Source organism: Aulonocara sp. 'chitande type north' Nkhata Bay, linkage group LG7 (genome assembly GCF_057382095.1).
Source record: "Aulonocara sp. 'chitande type north' Nkhata Bay isolate Kocher_YH1m ecotype deep benthic linkage group LG7, A_spYH_male_GT1.1, whole genome shotgun sequence".
Lineage (NCBI taxonomy): Eukaryota > Metazoa > Chordata > Actinopteri > Cichliformes > Cichlidae > Aulonocara > Aulonocara sp. 'chitande type north' Nkhata Bay.
The window spans coordinates 69663245-69683641 of NC_141350.1; the positions used below are offsets into that span (position 1 = coordinate 69663245).

A 20397-nucleotide genomic window follows, 5' to 3' on the forward strand; every position below is an offset into this window, starting at 1 on the left:
TGATGATTGTCAGCACAAAGAGAGGAAGAGGGGAGCAGAGAGGGAGAGGAACAGAGAGAGAGAGAGGGGAGCAGAGAGGGAGAGGAACAGAGAGAGAGAGAGGGGAGCAGAGAGGGAGATGGAGAATGAGGACAGAACAGATGAACAAGAGCAGGTGAGACACACATGTTAGTCACATGGTTGTTTACCAGAAGTATCACCGTATCACAGGTCCTCGTGTATCTCGTACCTCGTGTTTCTTTTTAGGTTTGTTATTTTTCAAATTCTATATTTATTAAGTTCTGCAGCTTGTTTGCACAACAAGGCTGAATAATTATATAAACTTTTCTCAATCTAAATATTGTACTTTGGTAGAATTAAACAATAAGTGTAGTGCAGGTCTATGATGGTTTTTAGTGCTGCTATCATTAGTTCTGATTCTGGTTCTGTCTTGGTTAAGTCCTCAGTAGTCCTGATTTTGAACTGTTGTAGTCCTGCTTTAATTCAGGATCAGTTCTGGGTCTGGTTGAATTGGGGTTTAGTCCTCGTGTCTTGATGTCTGGCTCCGCCTCTGGTGCTGAACAGTCATTTAAGATTAGTTAGTAAATAACAATTAGTTAAATGGTAAATGGCCTGCATTTGTATAGCGCTTTTCTAGTCCATAGGACCCCAAAGCACTTTACACTACATTCAGTCATTCACACACTGGTGATGGCAGCTACATTGTAGCCACAGCCACCCTGGGGCGCACTGACAGAGGCGAGGCTGCCGGACACTGGCGCCACCGGGCCCTCTGACCACCAGCAGTTGGCAAACACGGGGTTAGTATCTTGCCCAAGGATATTTGGCATGCAGCCAGGATGCAGCCTGGGATCGAACCACCGACCTTCTGATTAGTGGCTGACCTGCTCTGCCACCTGAGCTACAGCCACCACCAATGTTGTTCATGAGACTAAAGTCAACTCCCTGTGGCAATGTAAATATAATATGGCCAATATTATAGTATTGTCAGATTATTATGATTGATTATATATATATATATAGATAGATATACACACACACACACACACATATATCACTGACTTTCAGCTTGTTGTGTTTGTGGATATATGACTGACTAATTATTAAACATTCGCACATAAATAAGTGACGTCATATTCAGTACTTTAGTTCACTCTTCGGCCACTCCATCTTATTAGGGAAATGCCATATACATAAATGTAAATTTCTAAACTCAACCCCATCATTTAATTTGGTTTTGATTGAAATTGAATATTACTTAAACTCTCTTAAATTAACTTCCAATAAAAAAGGTTTATCATTGATTGAAATTCATTCAGAAATGTTTAATGAATGAGCTGTCACAACTTTCAAGTACAAAGTTGTTATGAAGTCTGTCACATTCCCCCCTTTTTTCTTTTTTTTATCCTTTATTTATTTATCCTTCTTATTTCATTGTGCTGTATATTGTTACTCTTATTTGCCTTGTATGTCTACTGTACGAACTGAACTGGAATGACTGACTGTTCGCTTTATCATTTCAATAAAGTTTGGGAAAAAAAAAACTCTTCGGCCGCTCCCTTTTGCCGTATTTTGCGGCAAAATTATCCACACCCACCGCCGCGCTATGAATTGTGGGATATATGGGACCACGAAGCGTGCACCGGACCACGCTTGATATTTGGGGAAATCGACGGCGCATTTGGAGTATGCGTTTGAAGCACACTTTGAATTGGGACAGCCGTCGTCGCGTGGCGGTGACGTAACCGCACTTAAAATGCGTACTTCAAGCGTGCGGTCTCTTAATTGGGACACAGCCAGAGAATCACGTCAAATACGACTGATGTGAATGTGTCACTTCCTGGTTGTGACAGGAAGCCGCTGCTGGAGGAAGTGACACGGAGGCAGTGAAGAGGCACACACCCTCTTATTTTAGAAAATAATTTAATAACAGGTGAATGTAAAAAACATCAGTGGCAGGACGCGCATCTCCTCTGCTGCTAATACTCTTTAATCAGCTGATTGACAAAACAAAAGCACATTGCACATGAGTCTCAGAGGGGCGTGGCCAACAGCGGCGGTGGTCGGTCCAGTCTCTGCATCCGCTCCCTTTCTCGCCGCGTCGCCTCAGTAACACTCAGTTTGTTTAACTAAAGAGTCCACAGACAGGCGACGGCGGCGTCCTCTTGACACACACACACAGGCGCCAAACACACCCTCAGCACCCCCCTCCCCCCGCCGGGTAAATGAGATATAAAAGGGAGGGAAATGACTCCAACTGAAAAGTGAGGAACTAAAGAAAGGTGATGAAGAGTGAGGGCGGCACTCAGCTCTCGATACTTACACTCACACCGACGCGCTCCCGGAGGGGGCGTGGCTTCAGCGGCCGGGGAGGGGGACGTCTGGCTTACCTCGTCTGCTCTCACTCAGTCACCTACAGCCTCTCATTATTGATCTATTATTGATCAGTCTGATCAGCCGTCCTCGCCGAGCGATGGGCCGACGCCCCCGCTCACGCTCACCCCCGCCCGCTGACAGCAGTCCCACAGCCGCCGAAGGCGCTCCGAGGCCCCGCCGTCCGCTGCCTCCAGCAGCAGACGCTACAAGGGTGTGGGGGGGACAAAGGGAGGGATAAACAAAGGTTGGGAGGGGGGGGGGGGGGGGGGGGGGGGGCATGCGGGAGGGGGACGGGGACGGAGGGCAGGTGAACATGCTGTATACAGGTGAGTCAAACTGTTTATAGTCACATGGTCATAGAATACGAGGCAGTACAAGCCAATCAGCATGGGCCGACGCCCTATCTGAACAGCTGATCTCAGATCTACTACAGGGCCACACACTCTGACCAATCAGATTCCAGCATTTCTTTTCCCAGTCCAAGTTTTTAGGACCCCCCCCTTCAGATCTGAGAGCAGCTGTCCAATCACAGCTTGTCTAATGTGATGTCATTATCTGTGTGTGTGTATATTACATGTTTCCACAGGGCTGCGCTCAGTGGGAGGTTCTGCAGGGCCTGCTGGAACATGTGACGCACCTGAAACACAACAAGGGGGCGGAGACAAACACCACTGAGTGCTCAGCTAGACTCCACCCTCTTTTCTTGATTTGATTCAGTCTCAGACTCACCTCAGCTCGCTCCTTTAGCTCCTCCTCCACAGCAATTGCTCTATGAACATACGCACACACACACACACAATCAGGACGCAGTAATCATTGATCACTGATCTGGCGGGACTGTCGACACGCACTCACATTTTCCAGCTGCTCAGACACTTGGGGGTGTTACCGCTCAGCATCCGGGCCTGGAACTTCAGGTGCTCCACGTTCCCATCCAGCCACTCCTGGTGCAGCAACCTGAGCAGACACACAGCAGTGACATCGCTGATGTGGGCAGAGCTAAACTGTCCCTGCGGTCGGATGATTTAAATCCAACGACAAACAGGAAGTAGATGTATTTTCCATCTCATTACTGGAGTCAAATCACTGACAAGTGGCATTAAGCTCCACCCAGTCCTCCTCCAAGTGTGTACCTGAGGCCCAGCTCAGTGTTATTGGGCATAGTGTAGCACAGTCTCTCCAGAACCAGTGCATGCTGGGATGGCGGCAGGCAGCTCAGGTAAAGCGCGACCACCTGCAGAGGGAGACATGACATCAGCAGACTACAACTACAGACCTGCCGCTGAGCAAGGCAGCGAGCGCTCACATCTGTGTGACGACGGCACGGAGTCGTGACATCACGCAGGTGAAGATGGCGTGTGGCAGCAGACTCGACCTCTGACCTTGTTGTGGAAGCGGTAGCAGCTCCAGAACTCTGCGGCGTTGAAGGGGAGCTCGAGTCTTGAGGGGGTGGTGCTGAGGCAGCGCTGGACCAGGTCTGAGAACGTCCTGGACTGTGAGGCGGCGGTGGCGGCGCGGGCCTGCGGGCTGCAGCTGAACGTCAGGTAACTGCAGAGAGAGGGAAACTGTGAGCAGCGGGCGCGTGCGGTCGAGGAGGAAGTACCTGTGGCAGGTGAACTCACTCCATCCACAGCCTGTGAAGCTCCTCCAGCTGGGTGACCGCCCCCAGTGCGCGCTCAAACGCCTCTGCCGCGTCCTCCACCGAGCCGTGCAGCCACTGCCACCGACTACAACGACAGTGAGCACGTTAACCCTACTGCGCCCGCTTTCATCATCACCGCAGGACGCCATTTATGAAACCTTAAACACCAACCAGTGAATGAGGTGGAGGAAGCTCATCTGCTGGCTCAGCCGCTTCTGCAGCTCCTTCTTGATGACGGGACCTCCCAGCAGCTCGGAGGAAGAGGAGAAGCCCAGGATGTGCCTGAGGGAGGAAGAACAGAGCGCCATCAGCTGTCCGTGCGGACTACAGCTGGGAAGACGGAGGCGTCGGGACGTACCGCAGCACATCTACGGGCGTCCTCGGACTCTGCTCGTCCTCGCAAAGCGACAGCACGAAGCCTCTGAACAGCGGCGTGATGGCGCCCGCCTCCTCCTGTGGACACAGAGACTGTTCTTAGCGTCGAGAGGCAGAGCTTAAACTTTATTCACAGACTCACGGTCGAGCTCACCTGAGCCATGAGGAACTTGCAGCAGTGGTAGAAGACCTCGGCGTTGTGGGGGCATTCGGCCAGAGCGTGGAGCCACATGCTGACCGCCCGGTCGCCGCTCCCGCCGTGCAGGTGGAGGTCGGCCACAGCGTCTCGCAGAACGCACGACTCGGGACAGAACTCGAGCAGCGACTCGCACAGCGCGACGCCCTCGCTGTACCTGCGCACACACACAGCGAGGCGCTTCATAGACCACGATGTCACCGAGCACAAACAGATTTGACCTTTGACTTCACAGCTGTTCACAAACCTGACACGATGACATCACACGAGAGAACAAACATGGCGCACTCCGCACTGACCTCACAGGTGACCTCGCGTCACCACACCTGCTCCTCTGGTCAGGTACGGTGCGGCTCACTAACCGTGTGGCGAGCGTGACGAGGTCAACCGACCAATCACAGAGTCAGAGCGGTCTGAGGTGGGCGGGGCTCTGATTACTCGAATGTTCATCCCGCTTCCTCACAGTGTGATGTCAGCAGCGAGCTCACCTTTGTAGCAACTTGTAGAGGAAGATGAGGTTGGTGTGCAGAGGAAGGCAGGCCAGCGTCCTCTCGCTGTCTGATGCGTGGTCGTCGCTGCACTGACGGACGCCATCTGAGAGGAAACAGTCACACAGGAAGTGGAAACCAGTTAAGCTTAGGGAGACAAGAACCTCGCGTGTCTGCTGGGTCGCAATGCCATACCTTGGAAGAGAGCGATGAGGATGTCGGCAGGCGTGCTGATGTCCTGCGGCGTCCTCCATGGCAGCAGGAACGGCTCCCTGCTGACTACACGGGACGGGCCGGACTCCGCGGGGTCATACAGGCACGCCGGCAGTCGGTCGAACTCCGTCAGGTGGATGTAGGAGAGCCAGAGCAGCGCCCGGTCGGCGGCCATCAGGTGGTCGGCGATGCTCCGGTCCTGAGGTGACTTCAGAGCGTTCTGAGAGGAGAAATCCAGACAGCAGATGTCACGTCACATTAGTCCCGCCCTCTGGAATACAGGTGACAGCCAGTCATGTGGCCCCCAACATGGCTGCACACTGACGTAAACAGCTGTGTTTGTTGTTTGTTTTTTTAGGAACCTGATTCTTTAAACTCTGTGAAAAATGTTCGTCCCACTCTGACGTTACGTTTGTGGTGCACAGCGTGAGGCAGGTGCCCGAGGTCGCGGCTCACCTGCAGGACGGCGAGCGCGCTCTCCAGCCGGCCCGTGAACAGGCTCAGCTGGACTCTGTAGAGCAGCGCCTCCATCAGCTCGAAGGACAGCATCTCTGTGACTCCAGACGACGCCTCGGCGAGGAGGAACTGCAGCAGACGCTCGCACACGTAGTCTTTCCCTTCAAATGAGCTCTCCAGGTTCAGGTACTGAGCAGCAGAGGTCAGAGGTCATTATGACATTTACCTGATAAACAACGCTAAAACCACCAACGCGCCACTGTTAGCCCGCTGAGCTGTGCGGTGAGCTAGCGGCTCCTGCGAGCAAACCACGCTCACTTACGTTCCACCACACTCTGTAGTCAGGGGCGTGCTCCACCGCCATCTCGCACATCTCCTGCACCTCCTCCCGGCTGCCCCGCCTGGAGAACAAGGACAGGTAATGGCTCCACACCTCGGGATTATCGCAGTTGCTCTCCAAAGCGCGTGACAGCGTGTTCAGGGCGGCTTCCAAACACTCTGCCGCAGAGCTGCAGGGGACAGATTCAAGGTTAAAGGGGGTGGAGCTCCGCAGCACAGACCTTGAGGTAGGCGGGGACTTACGTCTCGCTCTGACTGAGGTATTTGAAGGCGAGCTTGATCCACAGCTGAGTGTCTCGGGGGCTCTCCAGGACGCTGGCCTCCAGGTTGGCGATGTCGTCCGTCTCACTGATGAAGTAGCGTTTGTCCTCCGAGGTGACGCACGCGTCCAGAGCAGAGAGGCCGGCGTGAGCGCCGCTGTCTGCACGCACACAGACACACGTGAGCTCACTCAGACCTGCCACGGAGGAAACGACGAAATCCTCCCCGTTCACTAACCTCTGCCAGGTGTCACGTGACCGGCCGCCATCCCCTCGTCGCCGCTGCCGTCGTCCTCGGGACTGAGGTCACTTTGCGTCGATGGCTTCGGCCTCCACCTCCTCGCATCCTTGTAGGTGGTGTAGGGCGGGACTGAAGATGGAGGGGACAGGTGAGAAGCACGGAAGCGGCTGGAGCAGTGGGCGTAACGTTACGGGAATGCTGACCTACCGTGGCGCTTGCTTTCGTTGACTTTGCTGACGAGGAGGACGGCCTTCTGGTCGACGCCCATGCGGTCCTTGTTAGAGCCGAACAGCCTCTTCATGTACTTCTCTGCAAACAAACACAAACACCTGAGCTTCCACGTGACACACCTGCCGACCACCAGACCGAGGCTTCGCACCCACCGCACCTGTGGCGGCGCACACGTCCTCGTCCGAGCTGCCGTCGGAGCAGCCGATCAGCGACAGGTCGTAGGACAGGATGTCCTGGAAGAGCTGGTTCCCGCTCAGAGTGCAGTTCCTCATGTGCTGCCTGCGGCGCAGAGGGACAAACATTAAACAGGAAGAGCTACAGACTCAGGCGGGTAACATTATCGTCACGGTAACAGGGCGACACATCACGCAAACGTGCCGCTGCGTTGTTTTACTTTGTGGTGTGACGTCCACCAGCGATCAGCGGGGTGTGTGCACACTCAGCGGTCAGGCTCAGGAATATAACCCGCACGTGAGGTTTCACAAAGACATGCAGTGATTCTAGTTGCTCCGTGTTGCTGGTTAACCAGCTTTTATCCGACTGTTCAAACTTTAAACTGTTCTTCTCTCTCTGCTGATGCCGGCTATATCTTTTGGTGCTCATAACTTTCACACTAGGGCTGGGCCATATTATACCGTTCACGGTAATACCGGTATAATGTTAGGCAACGATAGGAAAATGAAATATCGCGATAGAATGAGTAAAACGCGCATGCGCAGTGGCTTTGTTTTCATACGCACATGGCCGATTGTTGAGTGAAACAGATGAACCAGAACTGGTTTGTAAAAACTAACCCAACTTCAGTGATGTGGAACTGGTTTGGTGTTTGTCCGTCAGATACACGACAAAGCACATTTTTTTGCAGAACATGCAAGCGGCCGTCGTTATTGTCATATTTGTCGGACTAAGATGCTCTTAAATCTGGGAGTAATCTGGGTCCTAAACTCCGTAAACTTCAGGTCAAACAACACTGCAGCATCACTGAGAGTTAAAAACTGTCTAAATTCTTTCATCTTTAATAAAACGTTCAGCATTGCTGCTTTACCAGGTGTAACTATAAAGTTTAACTTCCAGGCATCCATGAAAACAAAATTTATTACATTTAACGGAATTAGAAGTTAGCAGGAAGCTAGCGGAAGTTAGCTCGCTAGTTTCGCTAGTTAGCTAAGCATGATATAGCATGTTCTGACTGAGAGATTTCTGAAAAAATTCAAACGTACAGCTCTGCTATCACTTCCAACATAAATGAAGACAGGAAACTAAACAGCAGTGACGTTTGTAGGGTTACTGAAGTTGGGCTAGCTGGTATATAATGATGTGCTACCTGATCGCTAGCGACACAGCTATGTTAGCATAACATAAACAGTGAAGCTGGAGGACGAACACTAACACTTTTCCACTTATAAAAGTTAACGTGAAGGTTCCTGATGGTTAGAGACAAATGCAATCGCATGGCAGGATGCTGTAAACGGACCAAACTTCAGTCAGGAGAACAACTGAGATAATCCATCCACAATATGAGGTTAGTCATTAATATACTGCAACAACATGGGAATAGAGCAGCTGCCAGAGAATTCAACATTAATGAATCAATGGTACAGAAGTGGAGGAAGCAAGAAGAATGAGTTTAATAAAGTTTGATTTATCTGACTGCTTTGTTTCGCTTAATGTGCCTTACAGTGGGGCAAAAAAGTATTTAGTCAGCCACCGATTGTGCAAGTTCCCCCACTTAAAATGATGACAGAGGTCAGTAATTTGCACCAGAGGTACACTTCAACTGTGAGAGACAGAATGTGAAAAGAAAAATCCATGAATCCACATGGTAGGATTTGTAAAGAATTTATTCGTAAATCAGGGTGGAAAATAAGTATTTGGTCACCTCAAACAAGGAAAATCTCTGGCTCTCACAGACCTGTAACGTCTTCTGTAAGAAGCTTTTCTGTCCCCCACTCGTTACCTGTATGAATGGCACCTGTTTGAACTCATCATCTGTATAAAAGACACCTGTCCACAGCCTCAAACAGTCAGACTCCAAACTCCGCCATGGCCAAGACCAAAGAGCTTTCGAAGGACACCAGGAAAAGTATTGTAGACCTGCACCAGACTGGGAAGAGTGAATCTACCCGTGATCTCATCCCGTGGGGTCAAAATGATCATGAGAACGGTGAGTGGCCTAGCCAGTCTCCAGACCTCAACCCCATAGAAAATCTGTGGCGGGAGTTGAAAGTCCGTGTTGCTCGGCGACAGCCCCAAAACATCACTGCTCTCGAGAAGATCTGCATGGAGGAATGGGCCAAAATACCAGCTACTGTGTGTGCAAACCTGGTAAAGACCTATAGTAAACGTTTGACCTCTGTTATTGCCAACAAAGGTTATGTTACAAAGTATTGAGTTGTATTTTTGTTATTGACCAAATACTTATTTTCCACCCTGATTTACCAATAAATTCTTTACAAATCCTACCATGTGGATTCATGGATTTTTTTTTTCACATTCTGTCTCTCACAGTTGAAGTGTACCTCTGGTGCAAATTACTGACCTCTGTCATCATTTTAAGTGGGGGAACTTGCACAATCGGTGGCTGACTAAATACTTTTTTGCCCCACTGTATAATCCCGTGCACCTTATGGTCCGAAAAATGCGTACTGCACACTGCAGTTTAATGTTGCAAAGCACCTCTTTTTAACTTCAGTGGATATTATACATGGTTATGCTCAGGATATGTCAGCCCATTTCTACTGGAAATGCCTTTTGGTTAAACTTTCAGCAAGGAATTTGCATTTGCACTGTTAAATTTTTATAAAGCTTTAATGTACATAAAAACCAGCTTCTTGTTTAAGTGAAAATAAATGGAAGGTTTTCTTTTTGCACTAGTAATGTTGTGGAGTTGTATTTTGTCTCGCATCAATTATATCGTCAGTTATATCGTTATCGCAAATTTTCAAATATATATCGTGATAAATATTTTTGGCCATATCGCCCTGATCTATTTCACACTTTTTAAAATATTAAGATTTCTATGCCGTTCTTTGGCCCATTAAAATGAATGAACAAGCGTAGAGCTGGGCGATAGAACGATGACGATATGTATCGCGAAATAACTTTTTCTTGATAGAAAAATTAAACTATTGCGATAGACCTCGCCGCTCTTGTCCTCTTAAAAAAAAAAAAAAAAAAAGAAGGACAGCCAATCCAAATGAAGTAGCGCAGAGCCGAACCAATCACAGCCGCAGTGTCACGTCACGTGACTTGTTACGTACAGCACAAGTGCCAAGCCGCACGTGTGTATTTGTTTTGGGAAGCAGCCAGCCGCCGTGCCGCCGGGTAATGGAGGAAATGAGTGTGCCGACTAGAGAAACATCAACCGAGAGCGTGACCGAAGGTTACCGAAGAGAAAACAGATGATGGTTCCAACGCCGGAGAGATTGTCGAACGGAAGAGCCACAGAAGCTCCGTAGTGTGAAGGTATTTCTGCTATTTCAAGTCTGACAAAAACAGAGCAGCCACTGTAAATGTGCCGAAAGCAAGTCTGGAAATACGATAAAGCGGTGCAGCTCAGTCTCTGACTGGAAGCACTAATTCATCATTCGGCTTTTGTCAGACTAAAGTAACTGTTAAAACTGTTTGAAAAGCTAAGCTATACAACAAGGAGAGATCGAGAATTTCCTTTTAGTTCTCAGTTTATTTGATATTGACAAAAGTTAGTCAGTTTTGTCTGTTCTTCTGTAAAACAAACTAAGATTTATTTTTAGAATTAATATTTTGTTTCTAAGTGGAATTGACAATTTAGTCTGTTTTGTTTGTTCTATTTTGAAACTTAAACGCTTTAGCGGCTGCCTTTTGTGTAGTTTGCAATATTTGCCTTTATTTATCTGAAAAAGTCTCATGTTCCTTAAGTACATCTACCCTGTTGAACTTATTATGGGAAATAAATATTTAAATAAAAACAAGCTGCTGATTATTTCACATTTTACTTGTGAGCAACGGCACATTTAAATCTTACAAATATAGTTATTTGGCTGATATCGTGATAGATATCGTTATCGCCTGAAATGAAAAACACATATCGTGATATGAAAAAAACCGCCCAGCTCTAAACAAGCTCAGTGCGATGAGCAGCGGTTCTCAGAGCAGGAGGCCCGGGTTTGAATCTCGCCCGTGGAAACATGTTTCACGAGACAGCTCAGGGAATCGTCTTGTATTTCTGATAATTCATTACAATTCTGCAATTTTTATGATTTCAGCAGCTTTTCTAATGTGTACTTCAGCTTCTTCAGCTTTTCAGCAGATTCCACTACACGGCATTCACACCGCACTTTCGCAGGAAATGCAACTTTTTCTAGTTTATGTCTGTGAGCACAAAGCTGACACTGGGAGACTTTGTGTCAAAGTAACTGAGGATAAAAACATGAAGCAGACTTTCCTCACTGCAAAAAACTCAAAATCTTACCAAGTATATTTGTCTTATTTCTAGTCAAAATTATCTCATTACACTTAAAATAAGACACAATCAGCTACAGGGCAACATTTCAGTAAGCTAAAGGAACTTGTTTCAAGACAGTGAATCTTGAAACTAGAGAAAAACTAGAGATTTTTCACTTGTTCCACTGGCAGATTTTTTCACTTAATACAAGATATTTTAGCTTAAAATAAGTGAAAAAATCTGCCAGTGGAACAAGTGAAAAATCTCTAGTTTTTCTCTAGTTTCAAGATTCACTGTCTTGAAACAAGTTCCTTTAGCTTACTGAAATGTTGCCCTGTAGCTGATTGTGTCTTATTTTAAGTGTAATGAGATAATTTTGACTAGAAATAAGACAAATATACTTGGTAAGAGTTTGAGTTTTTGCAGGCCTGCCTTTTTATAGCAGATAACCTTAAACATATTCTGCAGTCGATCAAACACTGAAGAAAACCATAAATCAACATGTGAACGTTACCTGGGGTTTGATTACAGAAGCTGAGCGATCGTTTAGGTTTAAATTTCTTCAGTTTGAACAGCAGAGATGAGGCTTTGATGTCAAAGTAAAACAGCGAAAGTCATGACGAAGTTCATCAAACGTGAAGCTCAGTTTGATCTGCTTTTGCTGCTGGTTCAGTGAACTTGGGTTAGAATAATGATAATAATAATAATAATGGATTGCATTTTATAGCGCTTTTCGGGACCCCTCAAAGCGCTTTACAATACCACTATTCATTCACTCTCGCATTCACACTGGTGGAGGCAGCTACAGTTGTAGCCACAGCTGCTCTGGGCAGACTGACAGAGGCGAGGCTGCCATATCGCGCCATCGGCCCCTCTGGCGGTTAGAGTGATGCAACCTGCAGCTTCAGGATCTGTGAGCTTTTGGCCTTCAGCCCGACGGCGTGTCTGTGGACGTGCCGTCAGGTGAAAGATCCACGCTCTGTTTTTACATCCTCGTAGCTGCTCTCACTTACTGCTTTAGCTGTTTGTTGAAATATTTCCTGAGCTTTAACCGGAGATACATTTAAATGCAAAAATCGATTCAGGATTTAATGAATTGATATCACGTTATTCAAATAGTTTGTTTTGTTGTTTTACACCCCGCTCACCATCTGCAGCCGTCGTCGTTGCACGTTCCCGTGAGGTCGAAGCGGCAGAAGCACTTCTTTGCTTCGATGGCGTTGCTGTACGTCACCGAGCTCAGAGACAGCTTCTCCTTGGTCCTGTAGTACGGGCTGAACCTGAGCGGGAGGACACAGCTGTGAGCCGACCGCACAGACCACATACGAGCTCTGCTGCTGTCGGTACGACGGAGCTACCTGTAGGACCTGAAGGCCAGCAGAGGGCTGTGGTACGGTCCGAAGGGAAGCGGCCTCAGCTCCAAGCCGCCCGACGAACTCACCGCTGTCTCCACCTCAGCCGGAAACACCTGGATGACCGGACACACAGAGCGTTAGCGTGAAATTCCCCCGAGACCTTCAGCTGCCCCTCTGACAGTCTCCGCTCACCTGTGCGGCGAGGGCGGGGTCCACGTCCTCCCCCAGCACCTGCAGCTCCATCAGCAGCAGATCTCCCAGAGGTGTCTTCTGTCTGTACAGCCGCTGCAGGGCGTCCACGTCCAGCCCCGCGAACATCTCGGCAGGAAGCTCCACGCCTGCCGAGCCACTGGGCAGCGCCTTCACGGGCTTGGCGGCAGTGCCGACGTCTTTGGGCGGAGCCGAGCTCGTGGCGTCCAGGTGGGGTTTGGTGAAGGAGCAGCTGGACTGACGGAAGGAGGAGCGACGGCCGCCTCTGGCCGCAGCAGCGGGCGCAGGTTCTGGTTCGTGATCCTCGGCCTCCGCGGGGTCCTCGCTGTCCAGCGTCAGCTTGTCCTGGGAGAGGTCGTGCAGCGAGGGCTGCGGCGGCGGCTGGACCTGAGGGTCCGGGGGCGTGGCGGATCGCAACGGCGGCTCTACGGGGAGCTCTGGCAGGACGCCTTTGTTTCGCAGCACCTGCGCCTCCTTCAGCTTCTGGATCTTCAGCGCGTACTCGGACTCGAGCTGCTGCAGTCGTTGCTTCTGAGCGATGAGCTCGGCAAAGTGGCGCTCAGAACCGCGGGGCGCTGCGTCACGCCGCGGCAACTTGCTGAGCTGGAAAGGATAACGTTACGCAGGGTAAACACACCTGCACACAGCGGCGCTCCATCAGAGCTTTCTTATAGTTTTATCGGCGGGTGCATGTAACCACCAACGCCTCTGAATCCATGGTTACCGGCGCCGTGAGGAGCTGCGTGAGCGCAAGCGTCCTCTGTAACAGCCCGAGTTCGTTTAGCCAGCGCCTCCCCACTGTGGGTCCCACCCTGATCCTTGCCTCAGCTGTTCATTAGCTGACTGGATGGGTAATTAGCTTTATTAGCTAACCAGCCAGCTAACTACAGCTAACTGCCTCACCTGTAAGTTTCAACAGCAATTCTTCATGCAACTGTTTTTTCAGAATAAAAGCCTCTCTGGCTGAGTGTTTCTCTGCTGAGGAGACAAACACACAACCTGCAGGTTCCACAGAGAAACAGGAAGACTCACCGCGGGCCGGCTGGAGTCCGCTCGCCGTTTGGGCGCCCTGCCGGCGGCCAGGTGAGCCTGCACCAGCTCCTGCTCCAACCGCACCGCCACCGTCTTCTTCACGGAGACCCGCTGCTCCACCCGGTGGACCTGCAGAGGACGTGGAGGCGGTCAAACGACACCAAACAAAGAGACTTCACAGCAGCCAGGAGGAGTCTGAGCTTCATGTCCTGCATCTGAGTGCCGCCGTGCTGACGCCACACTGGGGTCGTGTAGATTTGAGAGAAACACCCAACAGCGAGTTGGGGCGGTAAAGTTGGCGTACCTGCTCGCGCAACTTCCTGAGGAGCGTCTTGTTGGCGCCGACGATCCTCTCCGACGCCTGCAGCTGCTCCCTCAGTTTGGCCACTTTGGCCTCGGCGGCCTTCAGCGACTCGTTCTTCTTCAGCTCCTGCTGCAGCAGGTGTCGCAGCACGGCCTCGTCTCTCTGCAGCAGCTCCCTGAGGGCAGCAGACTCCCACAGTCAAAGCGGCGCCACCGAAAACCTCACACCAGCTCCAGGTGTGTTTTAAGATCTCACCTGTGTTTGCTGAGCTTCAGCTCGGCCTCGCTCAGCTTCAGCTCCACCGCTGGCTTCAGGGAGGAGTCGATGGAGTCTGCAGTGGCGGGCGAGGCGGAGCCACGAGGGCTCTGTTCCTTCATCATCCTCTGCCTCTCCCTGCTGTGAGCGTGCACACCCACAGAGTTAGTAAAAGTCTTTGTGTGTGTGTGTGTTTGAGAGAGGTCACGTGGGTACCTGGCGATCTCCTCTTTGAGTAGGCGGTACTCGGCCTTCTTGGCGTCAGGCAGAGCCTCTGGCGTTCGGACCGGGTTGTTCTCCTTCTCAGAGGCCGACGCTCCTTTTGGCTTCGCCGCCTGAGAAATAAGAAGTTCAGAGTCGTGACATCATCACGCAACGCCGCAGACACATTCCGGCTGCACAACGATCGTCGTCGTGCCCGGACGGTTCAGGTGAACGCACTCACCTCCACCGTCCTTCGGGCCTCTTTGATCATGAACTCCAGGCCGCCAAACACCGCCTGCGATGAGCTGCAGGCGTCCATGTCCGAGTCGCTGTCGTCAGAGTCGTTGAGAGAAACCACCACCGTCTTATGTCTGGGCAGCTGGACAGACAGGTGAGGGGCAGACAGGTGAGGGGCAGACAGGTGAGGGGCAGTTTCAGGCTCCATGTTTGTTTCTAAATAAGGAGCGGTGTGCAGCGAGCCTCTTACCACAAGCGGTGCTCTGGCAGCGAGGTGTGCTCTGGCGGCCTTGTTTGGGCGGGGCTGAGGCACCGTGTTCAGACTGACCGTGCTCAGGTTTCCTCTGGGTGGAGGCTGAAGGTCTGCAGGGGGAGGCCCACCTGGAGAAGGAGGAGCGCTGGAGCTCTTCTGCAGAGAGAAAATCATCATCATCATCATCATCAGCACAATCTAAACATGACATCATCACGTGACGCCGCGGACCTCTGAGACCACCACCCTCTTGTTGGCCATAGACATCAGGCAGGTCTCCCTGAGGAGCATCTCCTCCTCCTCCTCTTCATCAGCAAATGGAGGTTTTGGGGGGGGCTCCAGCTCATCTGGGGGAGGGGGGAGGGGAGGAGGTGGGGGAGGAATGGCGGAGAGCAGTGGGGGGAGGAAGGGCTGCGAGAATTCCTGAGGGGTGGAAAGAAAAAAAACCAGACATCAGCGAGCTCCTCGGAAGGTAACCGTGGTGATGAGGAGGAGGGGGCGTACCATTCCGAAAGGAACGGGGTCGGCGCCGTACAGGTGAGGGATGCACGCCGCCTCCTCCACAGACAGCAGGTTGCTGTGCGTTGGCGACGGGACTGAAACGCAGACAAACCAGTTTAAACGGGAAACAGGAAGCGAAAGGTGCGTCAGGTGCACCTCCTGCCCCCTTACCTGGCGAGCCCGTCTCACTGTCCGTGTCCATCGCCACCTCGTCGTAGTTGTCGTACTGGTAGAGGTTCCCCGAGGTGTCCAGGCCCGGCTTGCCTGCAGACTTGCGGTGGTCCCGGTCCCTGGACTGAGCAGACACAGGTGAGTCAGCACAGGTGAGAGTCAGGTGACCACACTGGGCGTGCGCACACGGCACCTTACCTTGCTGCGCGTCCTCTTCCTCCCACCCACCAGTTTCATGAAGCGGTTATATTGTTCGTCCTGGTTGGACAGGTCGCGGATTCGCCGGATCTCGTCCTCCCGCTTGCGGCGCTCCTCCTCCTCCTGCCGTCGCTTCTCCTCCTGCTCCCTCTGCTGCTGCAGCTTCCACGTCCTCACCTGCTGCTTCCTGAACGCCTGCTTTGCCACCGAAACTGTGAGACACGTCACACAGGAACACTCAGAGCCAATCAGAGCTGGCCGCTGTTTTTCCGCTTCACTTCTAAGCGTGCTCACATTTAAGGCGGCACAGCCCGCACATCTGTCTCACCTGGGCTGATCTTCTTGGTGATGTGAGCCTTCCCCGGGGGGCGGGCCCTCTCCAGCGGGCCTTTAGGTCCGGCTTTAGGACACGGCTTGAGTCTGTCTCTGTCCTGAGGTCTGGGCCCGGTCTTGTTTCGCTCGCGGTCCCTGTCCTGAGGTTTGGACCTGGTCCTGGTCCTCTCTGTGGCGGCTGCGGCAGTGGAAGCAGACCTGGTGGTGACCCTCTGCCTGGCGGGTGGGGCGGCCCCGGGGCCTGAGCTCTTCTCCTGAGTGGCTTTAGTGATGCGTTCTTTGCTCCGCCTCATCACCTGCTGCTCCTTCTGCTGCCACTTCTTACTGGCCGACTGCAGAGCGAGGAGACGCAGCTGCAGCTCTGACAGCTCCTCCTCCTCCACCACCACCACCTTCTCCGTGGCCTGACCACACACAGAGGAGACGTAACGTGACACAAACCAAACGCCATCGAAGCGAACGGCTGAATCTTTTCCCTGCGGGTAGCAGCTGCACGGCCTCACCTTGTCTGGAGAGTCCTCGCTGGACGCCGACGACTCGCTGGGACACGGCGGCGGCGGTTTCTCCTGCTCCTCCATGATGCACGGGTCACACGGCCTCTCGTCTGCGGGCTCTCCTCCTTCTGCTCGCTGTTCTCCCTCACCTGGACACACATTGCACAGGAAGTGAAAACACAGCGTCTGCTCCTCACTGCACGGTGCTAATCAAACTCTGGTTTGGGGGCCGTGAGGGGACTCTGCAGGGTGGACCGGCGTGCGTTGTCACAGTTTTCACTGCTGCATGAACCGAAGATCCCGGCAACATGACGACCTTCAGTTCCATCGTTAAAAGGCTCATTTTTTAGATTCGTTCTGGCAGAAAGAGGCGAATACCCTGTCATCCTGTTACAGCTGCGGGGAAGAAGGTGGAACTTCCTGTTTAGTGACCCTTTAAAGGACAAACAGCTGAGCTGAGCCTTGCACTGGGCCTCTCACGGTCCTGACACACACCTGGCACCTGGACCGTCAGGGTTCAGACACTGAGGCCGTACCCAGACTGCAGAAGCGTTTGTCACACTCGGGCCGAGACATCCCCAGCTGACCTCCGGAGCACCATCTGGTGTTAGCTAGCTCGTGAGAACTTGAGCTTTTTCTAAGAGCTCGCGCCGTGTGAGCTTGTAATACCTGAAAAATCTCTCCGCCCCATTAAAGTGACAGAACAGCGAAGTGGACAGATCAGCAGGTCACATGTGCGACATCAGCAGAATCCCACAGCGCCCCCTACTGTTGCAGTAATAAGCAATGTGGCAACCAACCCCGGTCCACCCTACAGTGAAACGTCCTTTCAGAGGATCAATCGGAGAGTCTGCTGCATCGGTACGGTGTACACTCGTGCCGGCGGCCTCAGTCTGCTCACCGCCGCTCTCGCGCGTCCCCTCTTCTGCTTCTTTGGCACCTTTTCCTTCCAATTCTGCTCCGTTATCTGTGATTGGCTGATCCCCTTCACCTGTTGACACACAGAACAGGAAGCTGTAGAAACACTTTACACAGCAAACAGGAAGTGATTGGTCCTCAACATGGTTTAAGTCGCCAAACAGGTAAAAAGGGGCGCGTCTACAGCTGCGATGTGAAAGCAAACATTCGGATAACGAACTCACCATCAGGCTTCGCCCACTTCTTCTGCAGCTCGTCCAGGTCGGCCGGCGTGGGGAGTTTCTGACGAAGCGGTTTGATGTTGAAGGCCTGGAACACTTTCTTCCTCTCCAGCTCCGACACCTCGTCCGCGGCTGCTGCCGGACTCAGAGCCAGGCCCGGTTCAGCTTTGGTGTCCGTTAGAGCGGCGGCTACGCACTCCACCACGTCGTCCCTGACTGGTGACGTCCGTGGCTCCAGGGCCATCGTCTCCTCTTTGCGGATGCACTCGAGTTCGATCTGGATCTGTTTGTATTTGGACAGCAGATCCTCGAAGGACTCGTCACCACTGCTCTCCGGCCTGGGAGCGCCGTGAGCCACCTTCCTGAGCCGGTTCCTCCCGAGAGGTTTCTCTGAGGTCTGCGTTAAAGAACGCTGATCAAGAATCACTGACCAACAGGGATCAATACTCATTTCATTTTTAAAGTCATGATTTAAAAGAAAAAATATTAAAAAATAAAATTTTCAAAAAGACTTAAATCTTTGCTACCAACGAAAAGCTTCATTTTTAAGAATGTGTAAAATTAAAAAACGAACAAATTAAGAAATCCTCACAAAAAAAATGTCCATGTAAAAGAAGCAAATTTCTCCTATCATCGGATTATTGATCGCAGATCAAATGGCAGAAAACTCGCAGCCCTCTGAAAACTAATCAAAGCTTTCTCAATTATGGAACTCATGATGTCAGTTCGTCAGCTGAACCTTTGATTATTGGCTTCACATCCAAACATTATTTATTAACGCACTGTGTGTGTGTATTTGTAGTTTGTAGAAGGCTGACCTCTAAGCTGTTTGTTATACACTGCACCATCTTTCATCTGTAACACTAAAACTCCGCTTGTGGGATCAATAAAGTATTGATCTATTGATTTGGGCTTTTCACAGCTGTCTTCAAGATCTTTTCAATATGATCGATCAATCAATACATGAACGAGGAAATAATCGATCACTGATGTAACCGTGTAGCGGATGAATGAGGACAGCTGATGGGGGAGTCGCAACCACACATACGTCATCACAGCGCCGGTTTCGTTTCCTGCTGTCACGCACGCACCTGGTGGAGTGTGAAACGTGAACCAGTCGAAGCCCAGAACACTCACAGATCAATGGGCTGTTCATTAAACCAATATGTAATCAATGAAACCCTGACCGGCTCCTCGCGGGCTGCCTAATTCAATCACCGTCCCGGGGGAGAGGGCACGTGACACAGCAGAAAGGATACGCTTCCTCGCGGGGGAGCTGTGGCTCTCTCCGGGCAGGTACCGTCCGGGAGGCGGCCTGCTGTTGCCCCCCCGGCCGCCCCGGCTCCAGCCCCCGGGGCCTCCGTTCGGCATGCCGCGGTGCCGGAAGCGTCCCAGTGCGCCGTGGCTCCGCTCCCAGAAGCTGGACCGCGGCCCGGGCTCCCCGTGAGAGCCGAGCCCGGGAGGCTGCTGCTGCGGTGGCGGGGAGGGAGGCCGGTCGGGCCCGCTCGGCCCGCACTGCTGCCGGTGGCCGGGCGGGAATGGGCCGTGAGGGCCGAGGCTGTAGGGCATGAGGTGGCGGAAGTCCGGCGGCGGGTGGCCCAAGTGCGGCGGCGCGCCGTGCGGGTGCTTGTGCGGCTTTCGCGGCCGAGGAGGAGCACCGCCACGGGGCCTGCTCCCATCCCCCCGCCGTGGAGGCGCTCTCTCCTCGGTGTCATCATCGCAGATCTCTCCGTCTTCTAGCTCCCCGTCCTCCGCGGGGGATCGGTTCGGAACGTCTACGTCCATGTTGGGGTGACCGTCTGCAGCTCCCTGCTGGGGCCAAACTCAGCGGCGGGACCAGGAGCTCATTCCGCGGCTCTGAAGCAGCTTCGCGGAGGTTCTCTCCGCTCTGACCGTTAGCTCTCTGTTAGCGCTCTGCTAGCTCCGCTGCTACCAACAATCACCGCGATAAAACCCGAGACTTCGCGAGACCGGAAAAAGCACGTAAAAGCAGAGCTGTGGGTTTTTCTCTTCCTCCCGGGAGGCGGGGACTCCGCATGTTGTTCTTACATTATTTATTGTTTTTATTTTGTTGACAGTTTTTGTTTGAGTATGTTTTGTTTTAATTTAATTTTAATTTATTTTGTTTTTTATTGTTTTTATTTTTTAGTTTCTTGTTTTTTATTTGTTTGTTTTCATTTGTTCTTATTTAATGTCATGTTTATTTTGTTTATAGGTTTCGTTTTGTTTCTTTTTTTTTCTTTTTCATTTATTGTTTTAACTGGTAGCAGGCTGCAGTGCTTCCTGTCCGCTCAGGCCTCTGTGTGACATCACTGATGGTTATTCTCTGTTCCCTCAATCAGAATCAGTCTCTGTGTGTTTCTGTTAAAGTGGCCACAGCAAGAAGGCCAGATCTACCACCAGCATATATAATAAAGTGAGAGCAGTGTGTTTTGAAAGGAGAGCTTATATTTATTAATGCGGTGAATGCA

General features: G+C 51.5%; 1 protein-coding gene across 2 annotated transcripts; it reads right to left on the minus strand.

Annotated features, from left to right (window-relative positions):
• Positions 1 to 1906: 1906 nt before the first annotated feature.
• zfc3h1 (zinc finger C3H1-type containing) lies at positions 1907 to 19885 on the minus strand. 2 transcript variants are annotated; one of them, XM_086302286.1, is made up of 36 exons: positions 19186 to 19884; positions 17930 to 18316; positions 17689 to 17778; positions 16797 to 16936; positions 16289 to 16697; positions 15961 to 16172; positions 15763 to 15886; positions 15595 to 15686; positions 15322 to 15513; positions 15088 to 15246; positions 14842 to 14979; positions 14613 to 14731; positions 14397 to 14537; positions 14142 to 14316; positions 13838 to 13966; positions 12788 to 13408; positions 12599 to 12708; positions 12389 to 12520; positions 6975 to 7096; positions 6794 to 6895; positions 6584 to 6715; positions 6329 to 6506; positions 6069 to 6255; positions 5747 to 5935; positions 5273 to 5510; positions 5078 to 5183; positions 4548 to 4746; positions 4377 to 4471; positions 4190 to 4300; positions 3999 to 4103; positions 3759 to 3924; positions 3510 to 3610; positions 3232 to 3333; positions 3106 to 3145; positions 2951 to 3013; positions 1907 to 2579 (listed from the first exon to the last, which is right to left on the minus strand). In XM_086302286.1, exons 1-36 carry the CDS (start codon positions 19709 to 19711, stop codon positions 2454 to 2456), a joined length of 6258 nt encoding a protein of 2085 aa, XP_086158412.1. In that variant the 5' UTR covers positions 19712 to 19884; the 3' UTR covers positions 1907 to 2453. The 2 variants fall into 2 exon arrangements, with proteins under 2 accessions (XP_086158412.1, XP_086158413.1); XM_086302287.1 differs by lacking the exons at positions 1907 to 2579; positions 2951 to 3013; positions 3106 to 3145; positions 3232 to 3333 and having other exon boundaries at positions 3508 to 3610; positions 3683 to 3924; positions 19186 to 19885.
• Between the last annotated feature and the right edge of the window lie 512 nt (positions 19886 to 20397).